The sequence below is a fragment of the Molossus molossus genome, unplaced genomic scaffold (genome assembly GCF_014108415.1).
Source record: "Molossus molossus isolate mMolMol1 unplaced genomic scaffold, mMolMol1.p scaffold_m16_p_15, whole genome shotgun sequence".
Lineage (NCBI taxonomy): Eukaryota > Metazoa > Chordata > Mammalia > Chiroptera > Molossidae > Molossus > Molossus molossus.
In genome coordinates, this window is record NW_023425350.1 from 9216210 (window position 1) to 9233081 (window position 16872).

The 16872-nt window shown below is 48.4% G+C and overlaps 1 protein-coding gene across 1 annotated transcript in view; it reads left to right on the plus strand.

The window, feature by feature from the left end:
- The window catches only part of VSNL1 (visinin like 1), an 85307-nt gene extending 72169 nt beyond the window's left edge, over window positions 1–13138 (plus strand). Inside the window, exons 3-4 of the mRNA XM_036262926.1 lie at window positions 10039–10254; window positions 11879–13138. Of these exons, the coding sequence (XP_036118819.1) occupies window positions 10039–10254; window positions 11879–12076 (414 nt within the window). The 3' untranslated portion in view covers window positions 12077–13138. The remainder of the gene's footprint in view (window positions 1–10038; window positions 10255–11878) is intronic.
- Window positions 13139–16872: the final 3734 nt, after the last annotated feature.

Below are 16872 nucleotides of genomic sequence, written 5' to 3' on the forward strand. Positions count from 1 at the left end.
GCAAAATCTGCTGCTCTATGCACTTTAGTCGAAATAAATGCAAACAATAGCAGGGAGGAGTCCTTTTCATTCTCCCCAAAGCAACCAGCCTCCCACCAAGCATCAAAGACCCTCACCCCTTCCCTCGTTTCAAGAATGAGTTCTTTTTTAATTTGATAAGCAGTCCTCTTTCTAATCTCGCAGACTAGCTTTGAATGGCAACAATTTTCAGAGCGCAATTTACTGTTGTTGACCTGCTATTTGTCATAAGTGCTAACAGTGGACTGATTTATGTTGGTGGCTCACAATTAGCAAGAGAAGTACTGTGGGACACCCTGTCCCAAATCTTGATATCACTGATCCAATTTGCAATGGGAATTGGGTACTGGATAGAAATGAAGAGATAGTTCCTCTGATTATAAAGTCTGAGTAACCAATGAGTATCCTTCAGGGTCTGTGTCATTACAAATAGAGACAGAGAGAGGTATTATATAGAGACAGAGATAAAGGTACATAGATATAGAGATTTTTACCCTGTAATTAGGACTTCCCAGCACAAGGGGGTGGTAGGTACTTTGGTTAAGGAGGGATCCCAAATCAGGAAAGTAACACGCATTCACCACATACGTTTTTTATTTTTATTCTTTATTTTTGAAATTTTATTTCCAAAATCAGAAAAATACATAAACATAACTAAAAGGAATTTTTCAGTTTACGTGATTTATCCCCTCATTTTATATCCAGGGAAATGGATGACTTAAGAAGCAAAATGGCTTAATTTTATTCATACCCGGACAACCTGTCATTCAACACCACATCCTCTCCTCTGCAACAAGTTGCTTCCTTTATCCATCCCAAGCATGTACGAAGCACCTACAGTTTACCAGATCCTATTCCAAGAGTGGTGAGGATACAATAGAGAGCAAAGTATATTTCCTTTAAAGTAGAGGTGTTTTGCCCTGGCCAGGTTGGCTCAGCGGTAGAGCATCAGCCCATGGACCCATGTGTCACGGGTTTGATTCTGGTCAAGGGCATGTACCTCGGTTGCGGTTCGTACCCGGCCCTGGTCGGAGTCATGCAGGAGGCAACCAGTCGATGTGTCTCTCTCACGTGTCCCTCTCACATCGATGTTTCTCTCTTTTTCTCCTTTTTTCTCCCTCTCTCTCCCTCCTACTCTACCTGAAGATAAACAGAAAAATATCCTCAGGTGAGAATTTTAAAAAGTAGAGGTGTTTGGGGCTTTTCTCATGGCAAGAACTGTAAAGTGAGGGTTCGCATCCCACCTCTGCCTCTCTCTAGCCTTGGGTGGCTCCGGCTTTCTTTCAAGGACACCACACTCCTGAGGAGTCTGGATTTCAACTGCCTGTATGTAGTTTTCCATAAAAATGTAACAGAACTTGTCTGGGAGTTCATGACCTTGTTGGGACACAGGGTCAATATGTAACAGGGATCTGGTGTAGGACATAAATGAAAATCGCTTCCCCTGTCCCAAAAGGCAAAAGCGCCTTTTCTAGAACTTATTCCTGAATTCCTCATTTCCCTCTCAAAAAGATGTACGAGCCATGAGTTAATAGTGGTTGCTTTGTAATAAAGACTGGATTCCTGAGGAAGCCATGACTGTAGAAAATGGATAATGTGCCCTAGGGGACAAGCGAAGGGCAGCTCTAGAAGTGCCCTCGGGATCTGGGTGACCCCCACGAGGGCAGGGTAGGGTGAGTGTGTCTTCAGGCTCGTTCCCGAGAGCCCGCGCGTGGAAGGCGCTCCTGTGTTCAGCTGCCTCTACCTCTGACTGGTTCCGTGGTCTTGAGGGCAGGGACCAGGTCTTCATTACGGTTATTCTCCCTTGCCTCTCCTTCCCCTCCCTCCTGCCCACCCAGAGTGCAGACAGAGCCTGGCACCAACGAGGCTTCTGTGAATGAGCACTTGGGCAGGAAGGAGTCTGTGGACTCACCACTTCTAACTAAGGGGAGATGTCGCCTCCTCTTTCTAGCCACGTGACCAAGTGCCTGCACTGCTCCGGGGATGATTCATACCTTCATGAATCACCGGCTGAAGCAGTGATGGGAATGATAAGTTTTCAGGCCAAATGGTGAGCCTTCTTTAGCATAGTGAGTTATGACAACTGTCAGAACACATTTCCAGCCGCTCAGTGGTCATCGGGTGAATGTACAGCTGTCTCTTCAGGCTTGAAAAGACCTGCAACGTTGAGTCACTTTAATGGACAGATCCTTACTTAATGAGCACCTCTGTGGCCTGGCCCTGCACTGGGCACCAGGGAATACAGTGCAGGGCAAAACCTGGCCATTTCCTGCCTCCATTTAGCTTATAGGCCACCGGGGGAGAAAGGCATTAATCAAACAACCCCATGAGCGTTTCGTTCAAATCGTAATAAATGTTAGCCAGGGCGGGTCTTGGTCACATGCACATGTCCGACCTGGGCTCGGAGAGAGATTTCCTGGGAAAATGAGGACTGAATTAAGGTCTGAAGAACGCACAAGAGTGAACTGGTTGGGGCAGGGAGGAATGTTCCCGACAGAGGGACCGTGAGTGTGGCCGAGAGCACACGGTCCTGCGAGAGGAAAGGAGCCGAGAAGCAGGGGGGGGACCAGACAGCGACACGAGGCAGGACAGGCCGGGGACGGCTCCCAGGCCTGGGCATCATTCTGTTCTTTTTTTCTGAGAACCATCAGCTGCTCCTGGCCGGTATGGAAAGTGGACATGGGCGACCGTGGGGTGAAAGTCCCCTCTGCAGCGGGGGGGAAGGGAAGGCGAGGCCTGAGAGCCAGGCAGGGGGCTGTGGGAGGAAAGGAAATGTGAGCCATCGGAGCCCGCGAGGTGGCCCAGCAGACGCCGGTCCCGTTCCCAGGGAGGCCTCATGGGCGAAGAGCCTAAAGCCAAAGCCGAGCACCGAGTTAGTCCCGGAGGCACCAGCTTGGCCAGCAGCCCAGGTGTGTGCAGAGACCCACTGTCTCCCGCTCACCCAGGTGCCGTCTGTGAACATCGGGTGTGGGATGCAACACGGCAGCCTTGAGGGGGTGTGGGGGAGCGGAGGGGGCAGCCAGCTCCTTTTGCCCAGAGGTCCTCCACAGCGCCCCTCCAGGAAGGCCCCCGATGCTGAGTAGCGGTGTTCCTTATTATTCCCGCTCTGTGGATGAGGAAAGTGGGCTCGGGTGGATTAACTGACGGCCGACGTCAGAGTGAGACAGACCTGGGCTCCCATCCACCTCTGCCTCCCGTCAGCGCTGGGTGGTCCTGCTTTTCTTAAGGACACACACTGCTGCAGCCCTGGGTGGGGTCATACCAAGTGTCGGTGGCGTGTGGGCCACAGCGTGGGTCCAGGAGGCTGACTGAAACCCTCGGCCTTGGTCTTGGTTGGCGCATCTTCCCTCCACGGCTGCACTGACCGCAGAACTTGGGGCCACAGCCTCCATTCACCTGCCTGGGCACAGCCCGCTGCTGGGAGAGGTAGGGGTGAATGTGGGCTGGTGTGAGGGACAGTGTGTATGCCCCTGTGGTCCCTCGAGAGTGTGCCCCTCTCCCCGTGTGCCTGCTGCCTGGCCAGCCCTGCGGACAAGGATGGAGATGGCAGGGGCCGCAGGGCACGTGTCTTGTGGAGAGGAGGAAGCCGATCAATGGGCAGAGAGAGGCAGAGCCCTTCTGGAACCTCCTGAGGAGGAGGTGGCGTGGAGGAGGGGATTACAGCTCCGCGTCCGAGGCCGGGCAGGCTTGCCAGGGCGGGAGAGAGCATTCTGCACGCCGAGCTGGGTTAGACCCCAGCCCACCCGCCCCCTCATGGTACCACTTCATGCCAGTTACTTAACCCGGAAGAACAGCCTCATGGCCTCAGCTTCTTGAAGAACCAGCCGAGGAAACCTGGGATCCTGCCAAGGGCCTTGTCGCTGACAGGCACTCAGGAGACAGTGACTCCCACCTTCCTAGCGGGTCCGAGGACGTGGGTACCGAGCCAGGGCACCCAGAGGCGGCCAGAAGCCTCTGACTAATCCATCAGAGGTGAGGGCAGGTGATCGCAGAGGCACAGCAGCCATATTTCCGGGGCAATAAAGAAGACCCTACCCTTGGGGAGGGGATTGTGCATGTGGGTCCATAAGCCAGAGAGTACGGGCTTCTGACATTCGAGAACAAAGAAAACAGGATTGAGCTGAGCGAGAATGTCTTTCAAGGGATTGGATTCTGTGCGGGACTGGATGGCAGCCTCCTCTGACACTGAGCAGTGAGCGGTCCAGGAACACGCTTCTGTTCTTTGACCCCACCACGAACTCTATTTCAGGCCAACTAATGGGCATGCATCTATTCTGAGGGCTGAGGGCTGCCCTGCATCAGCCAGGAGCTGGGCGGTGAACAGAGCCCTGGGGAGACCTTCCTTCTCATGGGCCTTGCTGCCACCCCTCTGACAAAACATCAGCCGTCACGGGGCCACGTTCGGGCGTGCGCAAACCCCTGCCTCTGAAGGTCAGGCCCGGGAACTTCTGGGGCACCTGCATCCTCCGTCAGAGTGAGGCTGCCTCCGGCGACTCTGGAGATGGAGAGAGGCTAAATGTTGCAATGTCTTCTCTGAAGTTAGACAGTTTCTGGAAGGCTGAGGTGTGCCGGCAGCCAGGTGGTGCAGAGGGAAGACTGTGTGAGAGGATGCAGCACAGTGTTTGAGGCCATTTCTTGATGCAGACACCAAACAGCCTCTGTGTCGCCCTGGGCGGGATCCAGCATTGAGAGGCAACGACACAGTGCGTATTCGGCAGGTGTCTGGAGCTCATTCACAGCCCTTGGAGAAGACAATCCTTTTAATACTCACAACTGGATAGGCTACTGCAAAGAAATACAGGGTCTGGGCCACTGCCTTTGGGAAAGTGTCTTCTGAGGGGACTGATTAATTTGTGCGAAGTCTCCGATTGCAGCCTTGAGAACGCCAAGACTGCAAGCATTTCCTGGGGTTTCTTCTGCGTGTTGGTGGGTTTCGAGTGAAGGTGTGGGGTACAGTCGGGAGAAGTCTAGACTTGTGTAAGCCTGCAAAGTTTCAGACTAGAACCATGCCTAAGCTATGATGAAGAACAATGAATTGTCAGCATCCTGCATATTAGAATGGCGGGAGGAAACTGTACATTGGCTTTTTTTTTAAGTTCATACAAATGTCATCTCCATTGCTCTTTTTTGCAGCTCTATACACTTATTATTTGTCATAGTATATTTTATACTTACTTATGTAGTTGATTAATATCTGCTTGCCCCACTAATCTTAATGCTGAGGGTTTTTTTTTTCTTTTCTTTTTTTCAGCACTTAACACAGTGCTTGACACAGAGTTGCTGCTCAATAGATGTTTATTGAGTTCATGTGTCATAAAAATATATATATATTCCTCAGCTGCATTTTAGTAATTTTCTTACAGTACACATAGAATGACAGAAGGGGGCGATCATACCCACAGCTGAGGATCTTAAGCCTTACAGACAATGGAGGCTAAGGGTTACATAATGCAACAAATTCTTTTGCTTCATCAAGTGTGGAATCAGGTTTATTTCCTCAGCTAATACTCAATTAAGACAAACAAGAAGTGGGAGAAACGATCAGCCCTAACTCACTGCATTCAGCTCGTGCCTCCGCCGCACACAGGCAGGAGCATCCACAAACACCTTGACCTTTGAAGCATGTTGCCTCGTCCGCAACACAGACGCACAGCGGCAGGTATGTCATCAGGACTAAGTGAAATCACACACATTAGAAGTTTTAGAACCGAGCCCACGCCAGGACGGTGTGATAATCACAACAGCTTTCTAACAAATGATGAGGTGGGTGAAAATCTTTTTCCCCAGCTTTGTGCCTTCTTCTGCCCTGTACGTTCTTGTTCTCGGCAGGGCATTGCCGCAGATAGACACAGCGGGAAGAGAACTGACTAGAGTTTGCCGGACCTTTCTGAGTCCACGTTGCCTTGCCCACGAAACGGAGCTGAGACTGACCGCTTGGCAGGAATATTGTGAGAGCTAATGACGCAGCATAGATCATACGAGTCAACACAGAACCCAGCAGCCACATGTGCTCATCTCCACTGCTGTATAAATTAAATAACATTGAAACATTCAGTGTCACACATGTAACATTTCAAGGGTTGCATCCCCCACTGTCTTCCAGGCATTATGTGTATCTTTCTATTTATTCCCAGCACCTAACAGTGTTTGACCCCTGCTGGTGGCTATTATTTGAACAGTGTGGTTTATAGACTATTCCATCATCACAAGAAGTTCTGTGGGACAAAGCAGGCTACAATGTCATCGATTTTCAGTGAGTGGCAGCCGTTTTCAGCAGCAGCATCTGTTGCCCTCAAGTTGGCCCTGCACACGTTCCTTCCGTGTGGTCATTCAGCGGAATCGAATCAGCAGCTACCATCTGCAGGCCCGTGCTATGTGCTATAGATACACTGGAGGCAAGTGGGCTTTGCGCTCTGGGAAATTTAATTCAGTGACAGATATTAAACAAATAATCCCCTAAACAAATAAGAATGACAGATGGTGCTAAACTTTCTGTCCTAAACACCCCCTCTCTGTTACCAAGTAAAAGTTAACAAGAACAAAACCATCCCCTGGGGTTGTCTTGAGGGTTCTGGGAGATGCTGAAGGTGTAATTGGTTGCATCTACGTGGTACAATATCAGGAAGAACAGCTCGAAAGGAAATCGTTCACTCATTCATTCAGGAATCGCTGCTATGTAGCAATTAGGCAGGTAACAAAATAGCATAGCGGGCAAGGCTCTCTGCCCTCCTGGAGTTGACATTTCTCATGGAGGAAGATAGTCAATTAAATAATTAAAATATGTTGTATGGTGGTGAGCTTTTTGGAGAAAAATAAAGCAGTGAAGGGGTATAGGGAATTCTGCAAATGTGAGAGTGGACATTTCAATGATGAGTGTTTAACTTTTTTCAATGCCGTTCAGTTGTAGTGAAAACCCTTCTGTCACCTCGAGGGAGCATGAGTGCGCTTAGTTAACGCAGCGGGCCCATTTCACAGGTGGAAGTGACGCAGTGAGCAATCAAAGATGTGCAAAACCACAGACCCCACACTCGCCAGGAGTTTGTGCAGCTTCACCTTGGGAGGCGCCATGCGAGCTGGGGGTGGGGTGGGGTGCAGAGATGAGAAAATTGTCACAGGGGCCAGGCGGGACAGAGATAAGGATAGAACTTACTATAGTCTAAGGTAGAGATTTGGAAAGATTAATCTAAATAAGCACAAACCAAGCAGAGGGAGAGATTCAGTGCGGTCTGAAGGTCTCATGGTGGTGGAGCCTTTGAGCCGGACATAAAGAAAAAGTAGGATTTCTTGCTTGGCCATGACGAGATGGGGTGACGAAGTGGAGGCATGTGAAGTATGAGAGCAACGGGCATGTTTGGTGACACCTGGAACACAGTTGGGGCACAGGGGCATGAAGCAGAGGAACAAGAGAGACGAGAGGTCAGCTGCCTGCCAGCCAGGCGAGGGCCCTGGTCCTGGACTCGCAGCCTCCAGAACTATGGGAAATACTCAGTCCGTGACAGTTTCGCTCTAGCGGCCTGAACTACTAAGACATTAGTGAAATATATGTAATTACATACATGTAAGTTTTCATCCTCCAAGTCCTATGTATTAATTATATTAAAAGATTTGTGATGATTAATGCCACCAAAAAGTATTTTCACATCAACATATAATACAGACGTTGAAGCAAAGTGTATCGACTTGAAAAATTAACACATTTCAAGCAACAATATGCAAAACAATACTTTCCTCCAAGAGAAGTGGATATGGATTGAGACCCTAATTTCTTCCAAGAGCCTGAAGGGAGTGTGGCTTCATTTCTCTGTGACGATCCAGCCAGACCTCAATGATTAGATCAAAAGAGGGAGCATTCCCCTGATCAGGAAAACTCAGAGCGCTCAGAACACGGCAAGATGACTTTTCGGAGGAAACAGCCCCTCCAGATGTTTGAGGGCTCCCTCAGTTCCGAAAGAGACATGCTGGCGATAAAAGTCTGCTAGTAGACCTTCTACAAGGCCTGTGTAACTTTTGTAGCTCAAATTTTACAATAGATTTTTTCCTCAAGGATTTCCAGACTATATTCATTTTTAATATGCTGACCTCAGATGCCCAGCTATTTTTAGATGAAGCTGTCAGAGATCCCTTCACTTAAAAGTGTGCCACGGGAGATAAGATAGGTTAAGCATTACATTGTCAGAAACCTTCAAGGTGGGGAAAACTAATAGCCAGTGGTCTCCTGGCAGGGCCTAGGGAGGGGCTGGCAGCAAAACAGCCCGGAGGAGACTCGGGTCAGCCAAGGGGCTCAGTCTGCTCTGCTCTTAGGTTATTTCACGGGAACTAGCGGCACCCCAGAGCCCTGGCCAGACCAACACATCAGCAAACCGCACCTGCCTCAGAAGAGATGGACACCACTCCTACACAAGCACATAGGACATCGTGATACAATAAGGAGAGATTTAGTCTTGGCCCTGGGTTCCGGACACAAACGATTCTAAGACTCTTAGAATCTCTGGAGCGGTCACAGTGTCTTTTGTATGTTAATGAGGTGACTGGGGGCCCCTAGGTCACCTTAGGCCGGGGCCTGGACAGGGCAAGACCCAAGCATGACAGGAGGGTTGGTCTTTCACAGCCATAGAAAGATAAGTTGTTTGATAAAATTTTTCAAAAAGTTGTCAAATTTTTGTTTTCCGAGATTAATAAACTGACTGCCCTTGCTTTGCAGCACTACATTTTGGGGTGGTTTGTTACACAGCAATAGTAACCAGAACAGATCATGGTGTCTGGATGTAGCTGCTACTGAAATTCAAGCCCAAGCCAGCTTCCCCTCCCCCTGCAGTGCTGGTCCCTCTGGGCCTCCGGTAAGGGATCTCTGGAGGGGAATTTTCTACCTTCCAGTGTGCTCCTAGGTGTAGCGTGGCAGCAGGTTCCAGGTCAGGATGTACAGCGAGGAAGAAACTGAGGGTTCCCAAAGGGCAGCCCGAGTGGACCCCAAGTCAGCCACCTGTGTGGAGGTGGACGGCCTGCCCACTAGCAAGTGGCGAAACTTCTTAGGAACAAGAATACCAGTGACATCCTCAAGAATATGCTTTGACTTTTGTATTTGCTGGATTTATTCGTCCAGAAACACATATCTACCTTCTCCGCTTTAAAAGAGCCCATGGCTATTGGGGCTGGGGGAGTTAGGGCTATTTGCCTCTTTTCTACCCTCTACCCGGAGAACGTCCTTTAGCTTTGCTGGGGCAGACTGAGGGTCAGGCGTCAGAGCCCTGCCATTTGTGACTGTCCTAGACCCGTGTCCGGGGGCCAGGGCCTCACCCTGTAGGCTCTGGCTTCCTTCTCCTCCGCCCATCACTCCCTGGAGCACCCTGGCCGCTGGAGGCGCCGAGGAGAAACCTCTTCATCTCTCTCAAGATAAGCCCAGTCATGTTCTATTTCTAATGGCTTTTAAATGTCTCTTCTACAAAAGAAAAGTCCCTGTAAAAGCAGTTCAGACACTGGAGCCTCAGCAGAGATGACAGCAGCTGGGGACAGGGAGCCGGGGGCAGGAGAAACCAGGTGCAGGCAATCTCGCTCTGGCCCCACGGGGCGGTGGACCTAGATTTTCACACGGAGGGGTACGTGGACATTCACGTGTCAACACCCCACGTGGGGAGAGAAGTCTGCCGGCTGCCCCCTCCTTGTCCTTGCAGGAGTGAGCGGACAGGCCACAGGGGAGGGATGCTAGCTGCCCGCATCCAGGCCCCACCAACCTGAGAGCCCCGTGTCACCAGCCTCACCCACAGGAAAGGGAGGTGCTTGTGAGTGAGGTCACACCGAGATGGCCTCCCTGTGCCTGCCCTTGGCCTTGAGCCAGGACCAAACTGCTCTTCAGACAGATGAGCCTGTTACAGCCCCCCCGATAGCGGCATGAGACCCTCCATGGGGCCACGGCCTTTCGGTCTGTCCTGGCTCAGACGTCAGCCCAGACCGGGGCTGGGTTCTTTCCCTGCCAACACCTGCGTGTGTGTGTGTGTGTGTGTGTGTGTGTGTTCTGCTTTGCAGTTCTTCCCTTATGGAGACGCCTCCAAGTTTGCCCAGCACGCCTTCCGAACCTTCGACAAGAACGGGGACGGCACCATCGACTTCCGAGAGTTCATCTGCGCCCTGTCCATCACCTCCAGGGGCAGCTTCGAGCAGAAGCTGAACTGGGCCTTCAACATGTACGACCTGGACGGTGACGGCAAGATCACCCGAGTGGAGATGCTGGAGATCATCGAGGTGAGCTCGCGGGCGGTCAGGCCCCGGCCCTGGCCTGTGGGGCCCCGAGGCAGACCAGGTCTGTGCCAGCTTCCTTGGGCATAGGCCCACGACGGCTTCTCTTCTCCCCTCAGAGACCCTGCTAGGGAGGCGACAAGCCTTGAACTCTCCTAACCCTGCCCCCACTCCAGCACAGTGCTGGAAAAAGTCACAGATCTGGGCTCCTGGGCCCTGTCAACCGAGTCAGGGTTTAATCAGCCAGTCACACGCTAAGATCTTCCACAGATAAGCCTACTGGGCGCGAAGGACGCCATCAGGACTCAGTTTCTCCGCCCATGGCCTCGCTCTGCTCTGTCGGACGTCACCCTTTTCCAACAACCAGCTTCCCCCGCGGGCATGGATGCTACTGTGGCTCCTCCAACTGGCATTTTTTTTTAATCCTCAACCGAGGACATTTTTCCATTTTTTGTTCAGATAGAGCGGGAGGGAGAGAGAGGAAGAGAGAGAGAGAGAAACATCGATGTAATCGATGTGAAGGGACACATCGAGTGGCTGCCACCCGCACGACCAACCAGGGCCGGGGACAAACTGCAACCGAGGTACGTGCCCTTAGCGGGAACCGTACCCGGGTCTCTCTGGACCGCAGGCAGAGGCTCCAACCGCTGAGCCAAACCGGCCAGGGCCAACTGGCATTTTTAAAAAAACTTTATTGAGTCATAATTTATAGATCATGAATTCACCCATTTTAACTGGATAATTAAATGCTTTTTAGTAAATTTAGCAAAGTGTACCCCCATCACCATAATCCAATTTAGAGCATTTTTATCCCCCCAGTAAGGGCCCTTTGCCTACCTGCCCGTTGACACCCCCAGGCTCAATAAACTACTGCTCTACCCTGTCTCTACGGGCCTGTCTTCCTGGACATGTCATAAAAATGGAATCAAACAGTATAAGTATGTAGCCTTTTTAAAAAATCTGTGTTGTCTGATTTATTGCATTCCTTTTTACTGCTAAAATAGTATACGATTGTATAAAAGATTTCATATTTGTTAATTTGTTTACTAACTGTTTCTACTTTTGGGCTATAAACGTTCACCTGCAAGGTTTTGTATAGATGCACATTTATTTTTTTAAGGCACTTTCCTAAGAAAAAAACTGCTTCTACTTAGGACGTTTCCACATTGAGAACTACCTGTGTGTGATTAATGGAACGATCAGAACCTTCTGCTTTAGCCTTTAATTTATGGACCCAATCCCGCACCCTCGCCTCTCCTTACACTGACTTCCTTCAGGGCTAAATCCTAGCGGTCGATCTCGCTTGATTGTCTCGACAGACTGTAAGTCCCTGGTCAGTTGGGACCACATTTCATCTTTTCCCAGTTCACCAAGAGCTAGGGCTTGTTGACCATCATCCACACCTCAAACTCGAGTGTTTAACACCGAAGGCACCTTTTCCCTCCCTCTCTTCCTAACCCATGACCTGGCAACCATCCAACGTTCTTCTCTATCCAACTGGTCATGAGACTCACCCAGATCTGAGTATATCGCTCTCTTATTACAACCATCTAAGGAGTTCTTTGAAGGAAACTGGGAATCTTCATCACATCAGAGGAGAGCCTGACAGTCTGCTTCTTGTTTTCCGCAGGCTATCTACAAAATGGTGGGCACTGTGATCATGATGAAAATGAACGAGGATGGCCTCACGCCCGAGCAGCGAGTGGACAAGATTTTCAGCAAGATGGATAAGAACAAAGACGACCAGATTACACTGGATGAATTCAAAGAAGCTGCCAAGAGCGACCCTTCCATTGTATTACTTCTGCAGTGTGACATTCAAAAATGAGCTGAGGTCAACGCTATGGACTGCACAAAAGTCTCAATGTTCCATTCTCTCTGCAGCTATTCACACCACACACACACACACACACACACACACACACACACACACACACATTGCTTGGACTGCCTATACATGGACTTGCTTCTTGTGTTTGAAACACTTGTGTGCATGAGAATGTCATTTGCTAATGAATTTTACAAAGCATATATTATAAAACAATCAACTTGCCACAGTGTGATATGTGTAATATTATTTCATAACCAACCCTCCTTCTCCAAAGCCTGGCCAGAAATGTGCAGCAAAGAATTATATGATTTATTGTTCATGTTTGCTGATGCTTGTGTCTCCTTGATTACATAATGTTAGTAGCACTGAGAACACCCCCTGCACACACGGTAATGTAATTTAATTAATTATAAGCTGTATCACCGTTCTCCTATAAAATAGTACTGGACAGACACACAGAAGAGTCCTTGGCTCCTCCCTGTGGTCCACACACAAGAGCTTGTATTACCAGTGAACATACATGTACTACATTTGCATGCCTTTAGGTTTGCCTTCACTTACCTCATTTGCATCCTGCCACACTGGAAAGAGCTGTTTGGGAATTAATGCAGTATAAAACTTAAAAACCCTGCTAGATGACTCATTAAGTAAATCTGTCTATATATACATATATACAAAGATATTATTTATTGAAAGTAAAAAAAAAAACACAAAAAAAGATGAAAGTGTATTGATTTCTGCTTGAATTTTCAAAGGCTTTCGAAGAGGTGGCAATAGACGTCCCAAATAAATTTATAACATTTTTTTCCCCTCAATTCTTATTTTATAATTTTAAATTTGAAACAGATGTTCGTAATTATGAAGGGTCAGCTAGCAACAATTTACCAAATCTGCCCTTAAACAGAGAACTCTGGAATTCGAAGAATGAATGTCAATGACGAAAGCAACCTTTCAACTTCACCCTGGGGGACAATCCACACGGCATGTAAAGTTTATAGAAAACATGATTTTTCATTCTTCAAAAATGCTCATGATATGAAAATAAATTTTATCTCAGTGTGACTGTGGTGCTAACAATGCGTGATGTTCTATAAGCTACAGGGAAGACCCTGCAAGGGCTGGGACGTGTCCTCCCAGAAGCCTGGAGGACAGGAGTCGTGCGTCTTCCCAAACCAAAGGTGCACTTGTTGTTCTTTATAAGGACGGAATGACACTGACCTTTTGAGCCCCGAGGAAGGCAGGCAGGAGAGATCCCATCAGGAACTCGAAAGGCAGGTCTGCGTTTGCAGAACATGCCTAGGGGAACCATTCCTTCCTACAGCGCCGTCCAACAGAATGTCCTGTTGTGATGGGAACGAGCATGTCCCCACCAGCTACCTGCGGCTAGTGCGACTGAGAACTGTTTTTCATTTTAAGGAATTTAACTTGAATCTGTCACGTGGCTGGTACAGTATCAGACAGTGCAGTGCTGTATTATTCATTTTTTACCGAGTGGTTTGTTTCTAAACACTCTTCCTTTGTCTGTCTTAGGATCATTAAATAAGGCAGAGATCAAGGCCTAATAATTCCACGTGTCCACACAACAAAACCCGAGGAAGGAAATCACACTACAAACACTCGGGACCCCACAAACACTGACGGAACCAAACTTCTGCCCCAAGTGCTAATAGAATGTCCTGGTGCCCTTAACCCCTGAGCTAGGTGAGTCCAAAGTGGGGGTACGGAGAGGTGGAAAAGGTTCAGTGCCTCCCCATGCTCCTGCCCCTGAGTAGGGGTGTGTGGGGGGGGTGAGGAGCTGGGGAGGCTTCTTGGAACAGCACTGGGTTAAGTCAGGCTCTGGGCAATGCATTCTTAGCAATCTTCATGGACCTACTATGTGCCCGATGCTATTGACAGACAATAAACACACCCACAAACGTGCAACTGTACGCACGATGAAGAGAAAGCACAGCGAGCTAAGAGTGCTGGGGTGCAGTGGGGGCTGTTTGCGCCAGGGCAGTTAGATGGCATTTGAAGTAAGACCTGAACGTGAAGGAAGTGGGCTCTGTGGATATTTGAGTCACTGACAGAAATACAAACTCTCTAGTAGACTGGATCTTTGTATAAATAAAATGTAGGAACTGAGCCAGCAGGTGACGGGTGGTTCTTCGCTCGCTCTGGTCCTCGTGGCTCTGGTCCGAAGATGGGTGCAGTGATCCCAGAGCCGTCCGGCAGAACAGGGTCGGACTGAGTGAGCGCGCCCTCTGACCCCGCATTCCCATTCCTGGCACACTGCCCCGAGAAGCTCTCACAGGGGGCCACGAGGGGACATGTCCCAGGATGTCTGTGACAGGCTGTGGTGCGGGAATTGGAGGCCATCTCGTGGCCCATTACTGGAGGAATAGGTAGTAAAATGTGGGTGTATTCTATGACATTCTACACCTCAGCTGGGAACACACTGATATAAACCCAGCAACATGGGCATGTATTTTTAAAATAATGCATGGTGAAGAAAACTAATGAAATCTATTGCACAGTGAGATATATATGTGAAAAATACATTCTCACAAGAGAACATCAAAGTCATGTGAAGTAAACAAGCAAGTTTCACATGATACTGGTTTCTAGGGGGCGGGTGGTAATGGGAGTGGCTTAGTTATTACTGCTTCACAAGAAAACGTCATCCCCAAAACTTAGCGGCCTAAAATACAAACAATAATTGGACTATTTCCCAGGGCTTCTGTGGGTCAGGACTTGAGCGGGCTCAAGGCTGCCTGGCTTGAGGTCTCAGGCAGCAGCCGTCGTTCAAACGGCAGCTGGAGCTGCCACAGGGTCTGGAGCAGCTGCGGCTGCCGGGCTTCTCCTCTGTAGTCAGGGCTGCTCCACGTGGGCCAGTGGCTTCCTCACGGCATGGCGGCTCCCCTGCCTGAAGCACAACGCAGCTCTGCCTGAGGTCTGAGCAAAGGATCTCGCAGTCCTACCCTGATTTGATTTTTGGCCGAAGCCATTTCGTAATTTGAAAATCAGTTGCCATCCGAAAGTCTGGGAATGAGAAATAGTCCCGGCTCTCTTGTATGTAAAGGCTTATTCTTTCATTCATCTCTCTCCTCTCACATTTTGTCATAGCAGCAAGGAGCCAGGAGACACTTCTCATATTCTATCTAGAAATCTCTCTGGCTAGATCACCAGTTTATTAGGTACATTTCCCATTTTCCTTGTGCCACGGTAAACGAGGGGTTGAGGAGTCATTTGTATAATGCATTTAAGTCACTCAACACATACAAACTTAAAGTTGTATTTTTAGAAGTTACACATTTTAAAAGAACAATTTTTTATCTTTATTGCTACTATCAATTATCACATTAACTATAGATATTTTCCCTTATGATAGCTGAAACCAAAACTTTGTGAGACCAAAGCAATGAATAATTTTTGACTCAGTAAGAGATGCTTGGATCCCTGAGGATTCGATTTCCTGCTCTGTATTAAGAACTGTAACATTCAAAAACCATCACAAAGAAATCAGACATTGAATTTAACTAATATAAGTTGACACATTTGGTATGTTCTACTTTTATTTGAAAAAGCACATGTATGTTAAAATTGATAGAAATTACCTATAAATGTAACTTTAGAAAATCAAACTTTGCGTGGTTAGTGAGGAATGTTGCAAACACTCAGCAGGCATTTCTGTCTTTGAATTCTCAGATTAGAAAAGCACAAGCTTCGACTTCTCATTTGCAAAATGATCTCAGTTGAAGACTAAATTAAACTCCCTTCCTCCATCAAAATTAAAAAATAAAAACCCGTGTTTCTCAGGAACTACAGAAGTGCTGCTGCTCTTCAAATACTGCTTTTTCTTAAAATGCTTCCTTTCCGATCCCATAAACAGTTACGGCTAGCGACATAGGGAAGGCTTCTTGCTGGACATCCATGTCTTTTTAAAAAGTTCAGCACTAATCCTAGTATCAAACTGAGAATAATGGCACGAGACCTATTCATGCTTTTTAAAAAGAAGTTCATGTATACCATTTCTTGCAATAGACTGTCTTTTATCATTCTAAGCAGCACGTTTTTGAACAACTCTATGATCAGATGAGTCTTATCAGTGATGGCAGCTCACCATCAACAGTGTGGCCTTTGCTCCTGGCCTCTCCTTCTCCAGGGGGACCCCTCCTCCCCGGTTTCTCAGGCCTTCTCCTCAGCCCGCTGCAGTCCCTCAGGCTGGTGTCCCCTGTCAGCTGCGCCTGCACACTCCGGACTGAACACGGGGACTCTAAGCCAAGCAAGCACGCGGCAGGTCAGGGTGCAGAGCTGCGGAGTCCAGCTCTGAGGTGGGTTAGATGCTCGGTTGAGTGGACGACGCTAAAGGCTGAGGGACTGAGGAGCCCGAGTTGGCGATGCTTCAGTGCTCCACGAAGTGTTGCATAAACAGACCGCATCTTAATTTGATGAAGTACAGTAATTAAAAGTACAGCCCAAATCTACGACCTAGGCAGGGATTCTGACCCACATTTTTAGAGTCCTGTGTAAATCCCTCATAATTACTGAGCAGAAACCACCAGACAGCGAATCTACTGTAGACAGTGCCTGTGCACAGAGGCCTGAGCACCTCCCCACGATGAGCACGCATATTCTGGAAAAGCAGAACTAAATGTAATCAGGGGAGCAATACTTTTATTTTCATTCTTACAAATTCTATAGAAATGAACCCAAACAAAACAGATATGTACATGTACATATGTACAAAATTTTATTTCTAAAAAAGAATCTATAAAAGTAGATGGTTAAAAATAAAACAAAAAGAAACAAAC